The 20,888-nt window shown below is 41.4% G+C and overlaps 1 protein-coding gene and 1 non-coding gene across 3 annotated transcripts; both read left to right on the plus strand.

Annotated features, from left to right (window-relative positions):
* Window positions 1–499: 499 nt before the first annotated feature.
* LOC115059208 (prospero homeobox protein 1-like) lies at window positions 500–18,313 on the plus strand. 2 transcript variants are annotated; one of them, XM_029526851.1, is made up of 12 exons: window positions 500–681; window positions 1,283–1,439; window positions 1,930–2,045; window positions 2,187–2,466; window positions 2,550–2,726; window positions 3,161–3,358; window positions 4,864–4,974; window positions 14,906–15,717; window positions 15,817–15,924; window positions 16,472–16,584; window positions 16,995–17,100; window positions 17,523–18,313. In XM_029526851.1, the coding sequence occupies exons 1-12, from the start codon at window positions 583–585 to the stop codon at window positions 17,694–17,696; spliced, it is 2,451 nt and encodes an 816-aa protein (XP_029382711.1). In that variant the 5' UTR covers window positions 500–582; the 3' UTR covers window positions 17,697–18,313. The 2 variants fall into 2 exon arrangements, with proteins under 2 accessions (XP_029382711.1, XP_029382712.1); XM_029526852.1 differs by lacking the exons at window positions 500–681; window positions 1,283–1,439; window positions 1,930–2,045; ... (2 more) ...; window positions 3,161–3,358; window positions 4,864–4,974 and adding exons at window positions 10,713–11,032; window positions 13,273–13,365 and having other exon boundaries at window positions 13,838–15,717.
* Window positions 4,630–4,711, plus strand: trnal-aag (transfer RNA leucine (anticodon AAG)). Its single transcript has one exon. It is a non-coding gene; the product is annotated as a tRNA-Leu (tRNA).
* Window positions 18,314–20,888: the final 2,575 nt, after the last annotated feature.

The following is a 20,888-nucleotide window of genomic DNA, read 5'->3' on the forward strand; positions in this document are numbered from 1 at the left end:
AGACTGTCATCATTACTAGGCACTAGGCATGATGGGTGCATCATGTTATCTGGCTCTCTTCTTACCCTGGTGTGCCCATTATTCTGGAGCAGGATGAATCTGGACTCATCAGACCACATTGTCGTTTCCATAGTTCCAGGCCCAATTTAATGATTGACCCCTTAGTTGTTGGTTTATATGTTGTTGTTGTTGTTTCGTCTTTGAGTCTTCTTAAACAGAGTAACATGTTTTCTAAAGATGACAGGGTATCTGGCCACCTGATATGGTTGGCTGAGAACTGAGAAGCCCCTCACTGCTGCAGTTAGGGTTAAATAACTGAAACATATCAATCTCTGCAGTATTTTGCCAGTGGAAGGCTCTTACCTAGTTACAGTAAATTACTAAAGTCCGGACGGGGCATTTGCGTTTCTATCAAGAAAATAACTTCCGTGTGCCGTGACGTGATCACGCATTTGCATACGTCACTAACACGGAAGTGAGTGACAAGGAGGGACGGCAGAAACACAACAGTCGCTTCAGCATCTGTCAGCTGAGCTTTGTGCCGCTGAAACACGCTGACTATCTGCTGGTGAAACATCGGACATGTCACGAAAACACAAAGAGGAATATTACCGGTTCTTTACCGTAACCGAGCCTCGAACCCACGAGAAGGGACACACGGAGTACAAAGTGACAGCAAGGGTTAGTTTATTCTTTATGTCTATGTAGCTACAACGTCAACAAGAGAAACTATTTTGTTACTTTTCTATCTTCCATGTTTGTTATTTGGTTTGACTGGATTTTTTTTGCAAGCTGTGTTGGTCTGTTTCATCAAACTAAACGAAGTGACCATGTATTGGTTTGTCAGCTCAGCAGCCAGCACCTACCATAAAACACAAAGGCTCTGCTCAGACAGACAGAGATACACAATGAGGCTTTTACTTGAGCAATGGTGCACAATGAGCACTCAAGAGAAACGCAGAGAACTTGTGATCCAGTTCGTCGGCTCCAGCTCCCACATGACCACGCTAATGCCCCGTAGTCTAGATAATGAGGCGTAAAAAATCATAAATCTTGTCATAGTAAGCCAACTTCAAGCCATTGCTCTCCTGCTATATTTACACAAAAGCAACACAGATAACTGAATTACCCCATGACTTGAACTTTCTGTCCTTTCTATTTATTTCAAAACACTCACAATTTCTAAAGAGTGTCCTCTCCTGTATGTCAGTGTGATGAAAAAATGGGAGCTCATTGTGAAAGGTTGAGGTATTGAAATAATCTCCACTTTGTTCACATGTAGTTTGTGTCCAAACGTCATCCGGAAGATGTGAAGGAGGTGGTTGTGTGGAGGAGGTTCTCAGAGCTGAAGAAGCTTCACGGGGAGTTGGCCTACACACACAGGAACCTGTTCAGACGACAGGAGGAGTTTCCATCATTTCCCCGTGCACAAGTTTTTGGTAAAACAATGCAAAGTTTGTGATGCAGTGTATATGCATCCAATTCCAGCATGGTCACCAAATGCTGAGATTGTTGTCTAACTGAGTTGTGGTGGAGGTTTTTTTTTTTTTAAATAACTTCTTATAAATTCATCCTGCTGGGTTTCTTTTCAGTCATTTCTGGTGAGGATCTACTTGCTTCAGTTTACCTCTGGTTGTAACATTTGCAGTGCTTCTTGGTGATTTCCGCTCAGTTATGCATACAACTGCAAAAGTAGCAACATACAGTTGAGTTACAGTAATTAACTGTCAGAGGTAAACTACAGGCTAATAAAAGGATAACACCATAATTTGAACAAATACACTGATGCACCACATGTCGCCTCTACCACTCTGGCTTCCAATTGTGCTTTGTTCCCTTTATTGTTTTCATTATTGTTTTAATCTTTATTTTTTGTTATCATCTGAATTGTCATAATGTAGGTTATAATGTGGTGTATTTCTGTTGTAGGGCGGTTTGATGAGGCTGTGATTGAGGAGAGGAGGAAAGCTGCAGAAGTCATGCTTTTGTTTACCACTAGCATACCTGCACTCTACAACAGCCCACAGCTTAAGGACTTCTTCAGAGTAAGATGCACTCACGCTCACATAGAGGACATGAAGTAGCCATGGATAATACCGGCTCAAAGGTGGTAATCTATCGGACTTCTTGCTTCTCCCTCCTTTTCCACACTGCCTTTGTTTTCTGGTCTTGCTCCTTTGTCTCAGGGCGGTGAGGTCACAAGGCCACTCGATCCAACCCCTCTATCCTCAGCTGGGCCTCTCCCTCCTCCTCTCATCCCCCTCCCTAAGCGGAGGTCCTCAGACTGTGAACCTGCAGAGGAGGAGGAGGGGAGGGAGGCTCCAACTTTACGTCAGGACCTGGGCATCAATATGGACTTGGAAGTGGGTGTACCTGAGGTGGCAGCAGAGGCATATAGTGAAATGGGCGGCTCTCCAAAAGAAGAAGAAAGAGAGGAGCTTAGTGACATAGAGCTGGATGGCAGAGGTACACATGGAAAAATTATCTTTTTTTGTTTCTGTTTCATTCTTATCCTTGTTCTTACCTTTGGTTTCATGTTTGCCCTCTAGTCCCATCTCCCGACCCTGCCACAGCCAGAAACAACCAAGGAAGACAAGAGTCCCAGGAAGAGTTTGATTCACTGTTTTACTCTATGGCAGAAGAGCAAGTGCCCTCCCCAAAGGAAGAGGGTCCACCTCCACTGTCTCAAAATGACTTGGCTGTCTTTGATCCCTGCTATACACAAGGTGAAAAGAAATATGGATGAACACATAAAACAATAATACTGCTTTCAGTCTTCTCTCTGTTGAAGTCTGTTATTTATTTCTAAGTTTTTTTTTCCACATAGGAACAATTTGTTTCCAGACTAGATGTGATGTGTAACTGTCAGATTAATAAAGCTGATTTGACTACAGAAGTGACTGTATTACCTGCTCAAATCATAGCGTTTTCCTACATGCCCTTAAAACCTCTCTGCTGTTATCTCCTGTATGTATCTCAGTGTTGGAGAATCAACTCTTGACAGTCACGTGAGAAAATGTACCAGATTTTAAAGTAGTGAGAAAAATTATAATATATATTTTTTTTTACATGGATCAAATGTAAAAAGCATTGTGCTGTAATTAAAGTAATCAGCGTAATTAAAATCAACATAATAATAATAATTCTTTTCCTAATTCAGATAGATCCAGTTCCTCCAGTGACCACTCTGAATTGTTTTCGCTGCCTCCAGCCAGTCTAGAAGGAGGTGATGTGGATTATCTGAATCAAGCGGCCACTGAGTTAACAGCTGCTATGAAGAGCGAGAAAGAGGGAGAATTCAGCTCCGCCATTCTTAAATATAGGGCAGCAGTGGACGTACTGATCACTGGAGTACAAGGTGAGAAACATGGATTTATTGGGAAAGGGGGAAGAAAGAAGGAGAAGAAATGTGAAGTAAAATATTCAAGTTATAATAATACAGTACATGGAAAAAAGTGCTCCCAGGACACTGACTTTCCAGCACAGAGTTGGTGTGATTTGGCATTTTACCTGATTTCTTGCATGAATTCTGAAGCAGCTTTGTTGATACTGTTACAGAAAATCCCATCAAGTCTTTATCTACAAAAACTTTGTGACTGTGGGCCTTGTGGATATGAAATGCTTTAGCGTAAATTATACCGGGGCATTTAGGTTGAAAGCTGTAACACCAAATTGACTATGTTTTCTTACGACATATTTTGATGTGCTGCACATGTCAGTCTGTGGCCTAATAGTAAAATCAACATTGTTATTTTTGTTCCACATTTACTGTTCTGTGTTAGCAAGGAGAAACTGTGTTTTGCTCTGCTGCAAATCTGTTGTGTCACTAATGGATGAGTTATTAGGTCAATCTGCTCTAATGCCTTGCCATGCCCTGTGTATGAACTGTGTGACTGAGACGTTGGTTTAATAACCTCTAACCTAGTGCAAGGTACAAAGTATTTTGGCTGAGTGATTTAAAGTGCTGTATTAAGGCTGCAGTGTCTTCTGGGGTGTCAGTTCAGACCCTACTGCTGACACAGTACATGCCGTCCTTGACAATTAATAAATAAATGCCTCTCTTATTGGATGACTTAAGATACAAATAGGATTCCAACATCCATAATGACGTACCTCATAAGTCTCCTGTTGAAAAATCCACACAATCTTTTTTTTTTTGGATAAGAAACTGGATGCACTACTGTCTTGCATTTAACAAAATAACATTTAATAATATAAATATAATACTAATCAGTAATAAGTAAGTAAATAATAATAAGTAAGTTCTAAAAGCGATAAACAGAACCTTTTGTAGAGTAGTCTAAGAAATATATTAGATAAGCAGTATATATCCTACATTTGAAATATCTGCATGAATGCAATTAAAAATAATTTGTGATTGTGCTTTTATTTTGTCTGTAACAAAATGAGTCATCCACAGGTCTCAATTACATTCACAGACATGTGAATACACAACATGTATGTGTAATATATGATATCTGCTCATCTGTGAATATAACATAAATTATTAATTTATTTAAAACCATTTAGTAATGTGGGTCCATTTTATCAAACTTTCTAAATATGTTCACTTGAGAACCTCCTGTCCCCACGAGATTTCTCTTTTCAATAAATTTGTGCTTCTTATGTGGTAGCGTGGCCGAGCGGTCTAAGGCGCTGGATTAAGGCTCCAGTCTCTTCGGGGGCGTGGGTTCGAATCCCACCGCTGCCAGAATTATTTTTAATGTACAGGACAAAAAATAAAGGTCCACATTTATGAGAAGTAGGCCATTGTAAAACTCATCATAGAAAATGTGCTGTAACTGGATTATTATAATATAAATAATTATATTTCCTCTGCTTTCTATGTGCCTCTCTGTCTAGGAGATCAAGATCCAGTGCGCAGGGAGTCTGTGATGAGACGGACTGCACAGTATCTTAAACATGCTGAGATGTTGGTCGAAAAGCACTGCTCACCTGCACACACACACTCATATCCATGCACAAATGAACACTCATAGATGCACATTGAGGTCTATACACACTGTTCCCATGAATTAAGACAGGTCAAAGACAAAACTCAGGGTTGTGTCGTACATATAGTCGCATATACCACACACACGGACACACATGCGCTTCTGTGTTGATAAAAATAGTCACAGGATACTTGAGAAGGGAGAAGTGTTGCTCATATGGACAGAAACGTTCTAGACCAGACACACACACACACACACACACACACACACACACACACACACACACACATGTAAAAGTACACTCCATGGATACAGGTATACACTACGGCAGACTCTTTCTTAAGCTGCTGTCTGTCATTTACAAAATGTAATTATCTGGAAACTGAAATTAATGGCAAATTAAGAGGAATAATACATAAATAATCCTTCATGTCTCTCTTCTTTAATTCTTACCTTCCTTTTGCAATGTTATCTTTTTAAAATACAGTAATGTGTTTGTATATTACATAATTTTGCATTTTGCACATGTTTTGTTAATAAATATAATTTAAGTGAATAAGATATGGGTTTCCTCGGTTAAAGCTACAAAGAGCCATGATGAGCTACAGCCAAGATTTCTTGGTAAAACATTATGGGACATAATCAGATGGTCAAAATAACTGTCAAGAAGACACATCAAGAAGACACATCAAGAAGACACGTATATATATATATATAAAACAACATGTCTTCTTGACATATATATATATATATATATATATATATATATATATGTGTGTGTGTGTACAAGAAAATCTGAGGTGTAAAATCAGCTGATCTGAACCTATTCAATATTCAGATGTATTGTCTGTGTTGTCTGTTTCTGGTCATTTCATCACTTCAGCTAAGTCTGAGTTAATTACCCATTAGTAGCTCAACAGGATCCAGAAGTGCTTTAGTGCTTTGTTTGCTGTTTTGCACTTTGGCAGTAACAAGGCGGTACCTCTGAGTGGTGCTGTCAGCTACTATGTAATGACAATTCCATCTCAGCAAATGCAGCTGTTAGAACACTCACACGTCCCCAAAATCACGTAAATTTTCTTCAGCAGAGCAATTTTGATAACAAAGCAGCAGTTTAGCTCAATAGTTAGTCAATCATCTCTACTTGGGAACTATTTGTTTCTATCTTTGATGAGTGATACAGTGAGTAGAACTAACTGTTATTTTTCTTCTTCTGCTGTTTTGTGCAAAATTATCTCCTCCAGTGCTGCTACAAGGGATCAGTTAAGAAGTTTATCTACATGATACCCACAACCCAACTCACATCTTTATGACACTTACTGATGGTAGTTGTGGATGTCACGTTTATGCGAGTTTCCTGTGTCTGTGCTTGAAACCTGAAGATCACCTGTAGAGGGAGAAGAGAATTAATTTCAAGTTCACTGGTTTTGGATAACCTTGTTTTTCATGTTCAATTCTTGGAGTTTTTTTTTTTTTTTTTACTTCACAACAAATGAAAGCGTTTGGGAATGAGATACAAAAAGAGGAAAGAGATGAATGCCATACAGCTGAATCCCCTCTCTGGAGATGAGAAGGGATGGCGGCAGTAGGAAGGACAAACAGATGGAGAGGCAAAAAAAGACGGAGGCCAGCGAGAGGAAAAGGCTACCCCTTCTCTCACCAGATGAAAACGAGGGGTTGCAGTGAACAAGAGATAACAGAGAGGATGGAGGAGAGAAAAAAGGAGGGATGTGATTAGAGGATAAGCAGAGATCATCCGTCTATTGTTAAAGGGATGGAAAATACTGACCCTCCCTCTTCCTCTATTTTCATCCCCTCATACCTCTTTTTTCTGCCTGCTTTGTTTTGAGCTTGAAGAGGATGGAGGGATGGAAGAGAAAGCAAGAGATAACATTGCTCCATCCTGTCATGGATCCCTCTTTTCCTCTCATCTCTCTTCCTCTCTACCTTTCTATCCATCTCACTCTCTAGTGCTGCACCTGTGAAATGCAGTGGATGTGAGATAGAGAAGAAGACGGAGAGACAAAGAGATGCAGGGAGGGAGTGAGAGAGGGATGAAATGAGGGGGTATAGCCTCACAACATTAGCATGCTGAGAGTGTCAGCACTCTCCTCTGTTTCTCTCCCTCCATCCCCATCCCTCTTTCCATCCCTCCCTCTGTCTCTTTTTCCTCACTGGTCACTGCAATTATACCATCAAAACACTCCAGCCTGAGAGCATAATAGCTTCCCTGTGTGTTTTTTTGTGTGTGCGCGTCTGTGCGTGCTTGCGTGTTTGTGCATGTGTGTGTTATCATGAGAGATCAAAAGAAAGAGATGTGTGTATATATTTGTGCATAATTTAGTGCCATACATGGTGCATAATATGTGCATGTATGACATGAAAGGCAGCTGTTGGTATGAGTGTCGAAGATGGAGTCACTGTTGTGTGGGTGCACGAGTGTGTGTGTGTGTGTGTGCGTGCGTGCGCATGTGCCTGTGCCCGTGTAAGTATCTTTTGCGTCCTACCAGCTAGAAAAACTGCTTCTACAACCTCTGACCAAACACTCTTAAACACAACCTAAGAGACCTACTTTACATGTGTGTGGTTCTAGTGAGTTTGTATTTACACACACATGCACTCACACACTAATGGATGCACACAGGCATAAAGTTATGGCTTTGAGATGCAAACCGTTATGACCTACATGCCCAGTGGGTCATCATTAAGCCAAATAGCACACTCTGACACCTTTGGCTGTCCACACACACACTCACTGTTTTTGTTCGCTCAACTTCCTTTATCCCTCTCCCCTTTCACCCTATGTCTTTCTTTTTTCCTCTCATTCTCTGACACACACACACACACACACACACACACCGTCCCCCCTCCATGAGCTTGTTATCCCTCGCTGTCCGTTTGTTTCTCTCTGTCACCTTGCCCTCAGCTATTTGAGTATACTTCTGTTGCTCCCTCGCACTCCCATCTCTCTCTCTCTCACAGACATACATTCACACACACACACACACACACACACACACACACACACACTCTCTCTTTATATTTGCCTCACTCCCATGCTCTGGTCCGCCCAGCTTCTCTGTCTGTTTCAGCCTGCCTTGACATATGTTATCTGCCATTCTGTCTGTTTCTCTTCAGCTCAGGGCATAATTGTTATGTGAGAAATGTTGCCAATGGAACTTTTAATGCAAAAAAAAATCAACACTGAGTGTAGATTAAAAATGATTGAGTGTGTCTGAATGAAATGAAAAAACTTAAGGGAAACTAATGAGTCTGTAAAGCCAGGGTTTTGGGGGGTGCAGAACTTTGCCAGGTATAGAAAAATAATTAATTTCAGCGTGCATTAAAGACTTTTTTTTTTTAAGAAGATTGCCTGTGTTGCTATCTGGAGTGTTGTGGTGGTTTCTTGGTTGTTTTTGCATCTTAACCCACACAAGGAACTTCTTTATTGTTGTATTTCCCTGTCAGTTTAGGCCAATGAATCAGCTGTGATATAGTGAAGGTGGTCATGTGATAGTGATAAGAGAAACCTAATCAGTGATCTTAATAATAACTCAGGATTAATTTCAATAAAAAAAAATTTTAAAGACTAAGAGCGAAACTATGAGGACAAAAAGAACGAACAAACAAACAAAAAAAGAAAGAAAAAACTGTGAGCTGAAATGCTCTGCTGAGCTGAAGGGGAACTTAATTTTCAGTGGGTCCATCACTACAAGTGACCCTTGTCACATTACGCATAATCATGTGAGCAAATGTTACCATAAAAATATTGGTTAATGCAGCTTTAAAATGATCTTCATGCCTCACATAGTTGTCCTGTCTGCATTGCTCTGCCTCGATCTTTTCCTTTGTTTTTTCCCTGCTTTTCTATCCTCCCTTTCCCCCACCACTCTGCCCCCTCCCCCACCCCATGGAAGTAAATCAATGAACACACACTTTATGCCATTTATTGATCCTTTCATATCTATCTGTCCTCACTCCCTCCTTTCCCTCTCCATTCCTCTGTTTTTCACTCTCCGCTTCACCCCCATCCGTTTTTATTTCACCCCGCTCTGTCTCCCCTTTGAATTTATAATCTTTCTCTTTCTCTCTCTGTCACTCCCTTTCTCTTTCTGTGTTGCGCTCTGGGATGTCCTATTTATATGGTTGGCACCTTCAAGCTTCTACTGAAGTGTGCCTATGTGTGTGTATGAAAGAGTGAGAGCGAGGGAGAGAGAGACAGAGTGTTTGATGTTGGTCTAAGTGGTTAACATAATATGAGTCCTTAGAGAGATGACGTTCCCGCACTCACACACAGACACAAACTCACACACACATTTTGGGCTTTTTGGTTGGCTTTGCAGCGAGCAATTTTTGCTTTTTAGTATTCTCTAGCTTGTGCAGCCGATCCATGTATTATCTATCAATTGCATTCTCCCACTCTGTCACTCTTTCCAAATGCACATTCGCACACACCTTTGTGGCTTGACTGTCTTCCTAGAATGACAAAAACCTGGTATTATCTTTTGTTATTTATTATTGCAGATGGAGCCATCATTTCATGACCTTGCTGTCTCTTGCCTCCTCCCACTGCGTGTTTTTATTTATTCAGACCTCTCTCACTTTTCTCTTCCCTGCCCTCTCTGCATGTTTATGTTTATTCAGACACATCTCCCTCTTTTTTCCTCTCCCCCCTTTCTCTCCCCTGGTACCCGTGTGTCCAGCTTTTGTTACCAGCCTCGTTTCCATAACAACTGCGACCTTTCAGTCAGTGCCTAACCATTTTTAATCAGAAGTAGAAAAAAAGATGTGATGAGGCAGGAAGAGAGAGGGGGCGAAACTGGAGGTTACTCAGGTGATGCATCAGATAGATGAAAAAAAAACAAAGGATCCACAAAATCAGTGAGATGAAGGAGGATAGGAAAGTGGCCCCAGTCTCATCAAGAGACTTAATAAACTGTTTGAAAACTGAGTCGACATAGGCAACAATCCCAGCAACAGGTAACAAAGCACTGCTCAAGGTCAAGCATCTTCTCCAGTGTTTTCGTAGAAACAGGATGCCTCAGAGTAAGATACAGTTCCAATGACAATTAATCAAAAACATTAGAATCAAACAGTATATTTTCCTTTGTTTATTGAAAATATCATCCATTTACTCTGCTGTAGGTTGTTGTTTATCTTCATACTGCTATCCTTAAGAGTGCTCGAAGTCACTAAATACTCAAGATTGGAATTTTCCTATAATTAGATCAGATCTCCTGTATGTGACTTGTTATTTATGTGGGCGATTTTATGGGCGATAACATTTCTAACAAAGAGTTTTTGTCTGTTTGCTTCTCTTCCCAGCTTCTGTGCGGTAAAATTCCTGTAGTGAGATAAAACTGTTAATGAATGACCACCTGACTTCCAGCGATTGATTCGGGCCTTACGTGCCGCTGAGCCCACTGTTGTAACGCGCTTTGGTCAGAGGAATAACCCTGCAGGTCCTCATCAGTGAAGACTCAGGACATCTCCATCCTGGAGCTCTGGGTGTGTCTGAGGCCAACAAACACACACCAGCAACTAAAGGAAGCTGGTTATTTTCATTTGAAATCAGTTAACATTACTTCACACAATTTAATCCAGCGTCTTCAGTGTTTGTGTGTGTGTGTGTGTGTGTGTGCGTGCGTGCGTGCGCACACACTGGGGGTCATGCCAACATAGGAGGGACTGGACCGTCAAGTGGACAGCTCTCGAGCTCGCCCGCCCACCGCGCGCCACTTCACACCGGGAGCAGCGCGTGAGTGCGATGCCAGCCGCAGATAGATGGACCGGAGAGGGAGAGTGAAAAAAAGCCGCACAGTCACTCAACTGGAGAACAGAGGAGGCGGCTCAAGGTGAGAGTGAAACTGACACAGAGTTGCGGAACAACAGGACAGGGGAGCTGGAAATAAACCCGCTGCTCGGCTGGTGCCACCGTGTCCGCGCTGATGTCCGAGGCCCGCCCGGAGCCAGCTTAACACAGCCGACCGAGGAAGAGCGCACAGCGGCGGCCACTGGACCGGAAGGCTTCGGGGAACGGACACCGCTGGAGCCGGAGCTCCCGCCTCTGACTAAGAGTGAGTTCATGTTTTTTTCAAACTTCAAACATCGTGATGTTTTAAATAGTTGGCCTTTAACAAGCCTCCAGGGTCCGTGTCTGCTCTGTGTGCTCTGTGTCGGTGTGTTTATTTAGTCTCTCGGACTGCGACATTATTCCGCCGCTGCCAATTAGTCACAGGACACAACACGGGCACGCGCACATACACAGACTGACAGCTCGTGCGCGAGGATGGCCAAAGCGGATTCCTCTCGCGTGGCAGCACCGGCAGATGCTGCCACGCGGAAGCTTCAAACATTATATCCACGTTTCAAAGTAATTTACTCAGACATGGATAGGTAGATAGTAAAAACCGAATAATGATAAATATTATCATTATTATCACATCATAATTATGTTTTTGATAGATGTCCTGTATTAGGTTTTCGGTACAGACAAACAAATCCATGCAAATTTTCATATGAAAACGTATGTGAAATTCTATAGTTATGATTTGTAAGAACACACAGACACAAATAAAGCCTATATCCACTATTGGCAGGTAGATTTTTTTTTTTTTTTTTCGTTTTTTTGTTTAGTGTTTATGTTTCCCAAAAAACATATTTTTTAATAAATATTTACAAATTGGCCAGCAAGCTCAACATAGAGACTAGAGGAGAAACCTGTTGGACTATATGCTTTATTTCCATGTTGGCCTATGTTCATAACATATACATAAACCCAGATTAGAATTTAGAAATATAATTTACTGACATACATTATTTAATAAATGCATGTAAATTGTGTGTTTGATTCATCTTGTACTCCCTCTCCTGTCAGTCTTCCCGGTGACAGCCACATCAGCCCAGGGGAACCATTCTTAAATCTAATCTGCTGGTTATTAGCTTTCATTTTCATTGCTCAGTGTTTGTATTTTGTGCAGCTTTCCACTAGCTTTGAAAAGCTAATCTGTCCCAGATATAAGCGCATTGGCTGGGTTGCCATCTGGGTTGTATTATAGTAGAGAGGAGAGGGCATTTGAATAATTGATATTTAGCTATTTATAGGAGGATTATTCTCTTCATGTTGCACCAGGGGATTTATGCTCTGGTCCTATCTATCTATCTATCTATCCATCTATCCATCTATCAGTCTATCTATCCATCCACCTATGTTATGAATTTTAATGGCCGCCCGTCAAGTGTCTCAGTTGGCTGTAAAATTTAAATAGCCTTTTGTATGTGTGTGTGTTTAAATTTTCTGCGTTTTTGTCTATCTACTGTGCCTCTCTCAGTCTGTCCTAGTGTCTGTCCATTTATCATCCATCCATCTTTCTGGTGGGTGAGTGGTAGTGTATCCATCTGAAGTGGATTAGGGGTGTTTCAACGCTAAGTAGGACTAGTGTTAAAACACGCGCGCGCACACACACACACAAACACACACTTGTATATGCACAAACACACAGACAGATACATACATGCTGTTCTCACTCCATTTCCCTCCCTAAGGACCATTGACCATTGTTAGCCCTCTCTCAAGCCTCTTTTGCTTTTGTGTGAATGTGTACGTGTAGTGTGCGAGAGTGTGTGTTTGATGGTAAACACTCTGATCAAACACTGCTTAACAAGCTGCCTGAACTGATAACAGAGAGAGAGAGAGGAAGAGAGGATGAGAGAGGAATAGAGAGGAAGGAAACAGGGGGAAGGGGTGTCCAGAGGGAGAGAATGTTATTCGTTAGCCTTGTTAGTTGTTCTCCTTTTCACAACCTTTTCTAGGTATTTGGGAAAGCCATGCAGAATTACAATCTATCAGTGTCTTAAGTGCCGAAATATTCCATTAAAATGTAAATGAAAATGTTCCTAGATCAGACAAATCAGTTCAAAGATCCAGTAAAATGTGTCAATCAAGCTACCTTCCTCCATTTTGTTGCACATATTTTTATGACGCTTTCCTAGACAGCATACTGCTCGGAGAAACAGGATAGATGGCATATACAGAGGGGAGTGATATGTGCAAAGATCATTTGCCAGATGTTAACCTAGTGCACCACCTGCACTGGGTCCTTTGTCTGTTGACCTGGACTGACACCCTCTTTGTACTCCATCAGGTTTTGGTCAGAGCTGTAGCACGCTGTCTCCTCCTGTGAAGGCCATGGAGGAGAATATAAACCCTCTGAACAACTTTTAGTTAGGACCATGGAAAATGTTTCTGGACTAAACTTATTGTGCTTGCGTGCTCTCATAATGTATGCTTATATTAATATATTTTATTATTTTTCAGCTCCATGAAAGAACATTGCAGCTCGTTCGTATAACTATTAAAGTGAAAGTGGCTGTGGCCTTTGATAGAAAAGTGACCTTTTTTGCTTTCCAGGTAAGACATCATCATGTGCATTTATTCTAATATTATCATGGTTTTGCAACAATCTCCATACAAAGTCATTATATGGCATGATTTATATTTCACAGCAAAAAAAAAAAGATTTTTTTCCAATCCAATTTTCCCAGATAATCAAGCAAACACATTTTCAGTAGTTTTATTGTGTACTACTTTTCTATGATGTGATTCAGAACATTTCACGGTTATCCAGAGTAGCAGGGGTAATGTTTCTTCTATAGGTACATTGCCCTTGTTTTGTTTTTTATATAAAAATTAAAACTTCAAATTAAATTCAAGACAGACACCTACAAACAAAAATATCTCTATTATTTTTATATTACCCTGGAAGTGTTTAGCACTGAGTTTTAATAGGTAAAATGTTAAAATGGCATGCAGGTTTCATCAGTTTCACCACACAAATTTTACTAACAATAACTATTCTCTCTCTCCCTTCGTCTCTTCCCAGTTATGGATTCACCTACCAATCTTTTCAGTGACTCAGCTCCTCAAATACATGCATTTGTACCCACTCTCAGCTCAACAGATCTCCCTGGAGTTCATCCACAGCCTAGTGCAGGTCGCCCTCCTCCTTCCTTTAGACCTCCTGGCTTTCCCCTCATTCATCACCTTCTTCAGCCAGGTGGAGCATCCAGAAGGATTGGAGGGCAACCCAACACTAACCTGAGCACACACAGGCACTTGAACAACAGAGGCTTGGAGGAAGAGGGAGGCAAAAGGGATGGACAGTTGGAGGAAGGAATGGGAGGAGGAGAGGGGGAAGTCCTGGAGGGAGAGGAAACCTTGTTGGAGGTTAAGAAGAGGCACAGTGATGCTGCACTTGCGGTAGAGTGGAGTCAAGATGTCTTGAAACTGAAGAGGATGAAGTTGGAAAGCCGTCAGAGGAATGGAGAAGCTGATGGAGAGACAGATGAGGGAGGTAGGAAGCGTGAGGGAGGAAGGGAAGGAGGAAGAGAAGGGAAGAGACGGGAAAGGGAAGAGCTGAAAGAACAGCTGGAGGAGGCAAAAGAGAGACTGCAGGCCCTTCAGGAGAAAGTATGGAGGGCTTTTGGGGAGAAGCACATGGCAGAGGAGGAGAATAAAAGGAGGCACAGAAATGGAAACAGAAGAGCAACAGACGGGGGAGATGGAGACATAGGAATGATGGAAGAGGAAGATATTACAGAGGGGATGTATGATGAAGAGGACATCGATGGTGGAGAGGTGGAAAAAGAATCATTTTCTCTCCTCTCTGCTTCCCCCTTCAACAACTTTCACATCCACAAGCGGAGAGAAGAGAGGCCAAAAGAGAGAGATGGAAGAATGGAGAGAGGAAGAGGAGGCTTGCAATTGGAGGGTGTGATGGAGGGAGCAGGTTTATGGTTGGACTGTGGAGGACTGATAGGAGGAGATTGGGATGGGGGGGTAGAGGATGAAGGTGAGGAAGGAGGTCAGAAGTTTGCTCAAGCCCTGAAGCTGGAGCTGGGCAGTGCTGTGGCCCGAGTCATCGACCGAGTTCTCCGCCTTTACACTGAAACAACAGATTCCTCTCCATCCTCTCCTCCTGCCGCCATTTCTTTCCTCCCATCTGACATGGGAAATGATGGTGGGAGGGAGAGGGGAGTGTGGACAGGACTGTTAACACGAGGAAGAGGGGAGCAAAAAACGAGAGGGAAGGAGGAAAAGACAGGGGGGCAGGAGGGCGAAAGAGAGAAGCAGCTCCAACAGATGAGTAATGGGAGCGCTGGACCTCCAGGACAGTCACATCGCACTGAGCCATCAGATCTGACAATGCCATTGGCAGTTCAAAGGTCACCTGACATACGAAAGTCCCATCCACTTCTAGGCCCACCTCTCTCTGCCCACCTGAACCCCTCTCACCCAAGCCTCTCCCTACACCAGCCTTCTCTACCTCGCCCTCCTCCTCTCTCTCACCCTCCCCTCTTACCTCCAGCTTCACAAACCAAGGACGCTTCCTCTTTCCATCCATCTTCATCCTCTTCCTCTTCTTCCTCCTCTTCCTTCCCTGCGCCTCCCCCTCCTCCTCCTCCTCCTCCTCTCCCACTCCCACTCCTGCACTACTCAATGCAACAACTCTTTTCTCGCACTCTTCACCACCCCCAGCTCCCCCATCTGGCCCCGTCCCGCAAGGACTATCTAAACGCCGACCCTTTCTTGGAGTTCTCATCTCACCCCTCCTTCCCCCCACTCCCCTTGCTTGGGCACCTGGACCCCTCCCTTGCTCGTCATGCTCATGGAGGCAGAGAGAGGGAACGAGGGATGAGAGGAGACGGGGGAATGAGAGGAGGAGGGATGGACGGAGGAGAGCTCTACCTAACAGCTGGGGGAATATCCTTTTGTCCTTAAGGAGGAAGAAATGGAGAGTGGTGTTTGTGTTGATGTGTGTGTTTAAAATGTATATCTCCTTGACTCTTGCCTCATGTATACACCCAGGAGGGCTTGTCTCCTTGTCATCTGAAGAAGGCCAAGCTCATGTTCTTCTACACTCGCTATCCCAGCTCCAACACACTAAAGACGTACTTCCCTGATGTCAAGGTGTGTTTCCTTGTCACCACCATAAGATCTGCCAGTAAACATGCTTTCACATAACTAAAATGTAACTATTTTATCAATTATATATTTAATATACACTCAGGGTCAAATGTTTGACACCATACATCACAGTGGCGATACATGAAATTAAAAAAGTATTAAAAAAGTAAATGCAAGTATATATTTTTTAAAAAGTACTATGTATTTAGTCACATTAACAGTCCTAATCAAGTTTGTTAATGTGATGGTCATTTATTCAGATATCACACCCTTTGATATTATTACATTTTCTTTGATTAACAGTTGTAAAAATAAGAGAATTACTCTCAATGTATTAGAAGTAGATACGATTTTATAGTTATATTTTCTTCTCACCACTGGAGTGCGGTTGGAGGATATTTTAATTGAGCAGTAACTTTGTTGTCTCTGATTAGAAATAAGCATTACCCATAACCAGATGTTTGCAACAAATTGGTATGTTATTGTGAAATGCATTAATCTAAGGTGCACCACCCTTTCTTCACCCTTTCTGTTGTTCCTTTTCATTTAGTTTAACCGCTGTGTGACCTCCCAGATGATTAAGTGGTTCAGTAACTTCAGGGAGTTCTTCTACATCCAGATGGAGCGCTTTGCGCGGCAGGCTGTCCGCGAGGCTCTCACCCGGTTGGTTTGGGTTGGCACTGCTTCATGTCAAATCATTTGCTGCAAAATTTCTGTTTTTTGACTGTACTTTTTAGCAACTAGTATTCTGCTCTGAATTTTTATATTAAGGCTATTCATTTACGCTCCAGCTGCTGTGCATACATAGCACTGCATTGTATGTGGCAACTTGAAGAGGAGAGCATGAGACCTATTTAACCTATATAATCTCTGGATCACTGCTTCCATTATCATTTAACACCAAATACATTTTAAAACATTAATTTGTATAGTTGCCTTAATTATTTAAAACCAGGAAATTGTCACAGAGAATTAATTATTCATTCATGTTAATTGTACATAATAAAAATAAATTGAACATATGCATTTTGTATCGCCTGAGGATGAAGTGTGTTTGCCTACCTTCTTATTAGGGATGGTGCACCTCGTCTGGGCAGAGAGAATCAGCTGCGAGTGGGCCGTGATACGGAACTCTACCGCATACTCAACATGCACTACAACAAAAGTAACGTCTACCAGGTAAGGAGTGTGTGTCCATTTCTCACAGCAGCCACAGCTTTCAGCCTGATAACTGTGTAACTCTTGTCTGTGTGAAACTGAGGACCTTGACTCTGGTTAGTCTTTTGTAATAGTGCAATGGCTGAGCAGTTGTGCAGTTGTGCATTCAGGAGCAGTATAATTTCCGTGTTGTATAACATATATAGGAATATTCAAATGGGATGAAGAGTTTTTAGTCCAATCCAACACAGAAGGACTTGAAAGCAGAGAATTACTGCCACACATTGCTTGTATATATTTCCAACTGCACAGTTCAGGATGAAATTGAAGATCTAATGTTTCTGAGATACTGAGATGCTTTAGCCAAGCGTGATGTGGGAAGCTGTGAGGTCCATGTCGGGCTCAGGTTTTTTATCTTCTTACATTCATATTTCCTCCTGCAGGTCCCAGAGAGATTTATTGAAGTGTCAGAGGTCGCTCTGAGGGAGTTTTATTCAGCCATTTGGACTGGGAGAGACAGCGACCCCTGCTGGAAAAAAGGGATTTATAAAATCATTTGTAAGCTTGATTGCCCTGTACCAGATGCCTTCAGACTGCCTGGTTGTCCTGTGGGCTGAGGAAAGAAAGAACTGCCTTTATCTGGTATTCAAATGCACAAATTGCATGCACAAACAAACTCACATAAAAAAGGGAATCATTTAGAAGCACCATTGGACAGCACCATTTCAAACTGTTTCAGGTTATAGCTTGTGTGAGGAAATCCATTTGGTTTGATTATACATGATTTATTCATTTGGTAAAAAAAGATTGTGTTTTTGCTCAGCAGAGTGTACAGACAAACACATACATGCACAAAGAGACTGACAAACAGGGTCAACAGTAGACTGACACACTCTTATCACGCTGTGACAAGAGTCTTGTGAATGCACTTATTGAAAACCATTACCATACCATTGACTTAAAATGGTCAGAACAGTTGGACTGTGAAACACAGTGCTGCTACACAGTTTGGTTAAAGTGTCATGAAAATAAGAATGGCTGCAGACACACACATCCTGCTATGGAAATGTTTGTCGACATGGGGAATCCTGTTGTCACGTGTGGTCTAAACTTGTGAACTGCACTCTGACTTCACATGAATGATTTACATGAAAAGGTGGTATGCATTCCCTGACTTCCTCTTGTGAAATACTATGAATGATTTATTAAAAAAAAAAAAAAAATACAATACCATGCCACATTTCAGGAATGAAACAGAGCTGCTGCTCAAATGCATGCTTCAAATTCCTGATTTCATCATAAGTTGCTCAGATTTCCCTAATCGTCGCTTCCACTTGGAGCAAAGTGCAGGGTCAGACTCATCATAACATCATAATCACTAAGAATGTTTATCGTTTTTCATTTCAGACTGCTGAAATATAATTGTTCTTTGCCAGGGAGAAACTCTTGTTATTGTTTCTGGAGTGTCTGAACTTATGTTTTCACCTGATCCCCCCAGCATTTAGATTTCAGATCGACTGAAATTTTCCACTGCAAGGATGCTCCCCTTGTTATCATCTCTAACAGCATGAGGCTGTCAGGTTTCCAGTCACCTGAAGTTTGCTTTTGTATCCATGAGGAATCAGGAGACATTAGTACTTGTTAGATTGAATGTTACATAATTTCATTTGGTTAACTGTAAGATTATAAAAAAAGGAAGTTACCCTTGTTTCATAGGACAATCAGGTCAGTGGTTTCAGTCCGTGGATTTATTTTGCTGGTGTATTCATCTATCTGTTAAATATGACATTATTACAAAGCTTTTGTACATGATGGCACAATGTAATGAAATTGTAATTAAAATTCTGCTGAAAGGGAAAATATATGGAATTTAAAATGGTTAAATTAATGTTTTGTTGTTGTTGTTGTTAGAATAATTACTTAGGTTTTTGTATTTCCTTAATGTGATGCTTAAAATAAATAGGCCGGTTCCACAGTTAGTATCTATTGACATTTGTTTCCTGAAAGGTTCTGAGCCTTTGCCCACCTGCTGTGTATCATCACTCTTTAATCTAGAAGACACAGCTTCTGTTAATGGCTGCCTGCTGCAGACAGAGGCCTCTTCTGCCTCAATCACGCTCTCTGAAAACAAGCCCATATGTAAACTGTGACGTGTTTTCAACTGCATGTTTCCTAAATTCAATTTTCTATTGTAATCTTGTATGTTTTCTCTCATTACCTTTATCAGCCTCACTTTTATATTGTACACATGATCTGTTCTTCAGCGTATTTCTGTGCCTCATTCAAACTTTGGTGTATTTTGACGTTTCAACTTATCGGTGAATTAAAGTGATGCCAGGCCTGTGTTGTGATGATGTCTGGAGTCACACACACACACATGACAGAAACCATATCAGCACTAATACCATCGTATGTTAAGCCTTTAATCTAACAACACAATCACATACACACACTTGCTCTGATACTAATACTTGGATGCTGGCTTCGTAAGAGGCTCAGTCTGGGACTAAGTCTAACCACCTGAGATGTCACACACACAAACACACAGCTAAACTGGTGTGCTAGCAATACATTCAAACACTGAAACCACAGGAGTCTCACAGAAATCTGAAGCATGCATTTGAGCTCCTGGCTGTTTTTGACTAACAAGGTGGACGCTGCCTCCTGGTTCGACCCAGATTTCTGCTTGATATCAGCTGACATTTTGGTATTCATTTATATGGGCAATACGAGGGGGAGCACGCTACATGTAAACGATCCCGGGTGTCTCTCTGTGCTTCCCAGGTCCACATGTGAGAATGATCCAGGGCAGATTCCAGTCATTCATTGGATTTTGGTGTCATCTATTTATACATTAATTACAGTAATTAACATGTTTAAAGGCACCAATGACACTCTACAGAGATATAACATGACGGTTTCACTTGTAGTCTAATTTCAGACCGATCTGTATCACAGTAATAAACTCCTGGAGATTTAAGTACTGATTGACTCTGAAGGGAAACTCCAGAAATGTTGCAGTGCTGTTAAAAATGCGGCAGAATCAGACCTGTCCTAATTCCCATGTTATACATAATATAACATATTTTCAGTGGGTTGGTATTTCTTCTGCAAGTGAAAAAAAAAGAAATGCCTTACGAGGTACTGCAGAAAAGCAGGGAGCATCAGGGAAATGTTTCATCTGATCTCAGCCAGTTTGCTGAGATGAACGATACAAAAGTGACAGAATCTTTTTCTGTGCCTCAGGAAACAAAGACTGTTCTGTTGTCAATGGTAAGTATGGTATGTGTAACCTGTGTAACCAATGTCCTCCAGCACTTCCAGGTTACACGATGATCAATCCAACCCAGATTTGGGAAATTATTCTTATTCATTTCCATAAATGTACATCAAGTCACAGTCAGCTCAATCTACGTGTATTCTTTAGAGATGAATGATTTGACTGCAGGAATGAGACTTCTTGGGAGTCACGCTGACTTTCTTCTAAAGGCAACAGCAACAGCTGTCCAATCTCTGGATGTTTAAAGAGCTGCTGTGAAGCTAAAAAAACTTTACATGACATTATCAATGTCTCCCTTTGATTGCTTAAAAATGCCAAAATCAATTTAGTTTTCTAGATTGTATTGTACAATATTGCATATTTTCAATCAGCACTAAATCAACATATGCAGTAAAAACACAGAACTACTACTATCTACTACTACTATTGTTACAATAAAAAAATAAAGATAAAAATGATCACAATTACAATCACCACACTTCATCACTACAACAACAAAATCCTAAAAAACTATACAAAAAGTAGCTCA

The sequence above is a fragment of the Echeneis naucrates genome, chromosome 18 (assembly GCF_900963305.1).
Source record: "Echeneis naucrates chromosome 18, fEcheNa1.1, whole genome shotgun sequence".
Lineage (NCBI taxonomy): Eukaryota > Metazoa > Chordata > Actinopteri > Carangiformes > Echeneidae > Echeneis > Echeneis naucrates.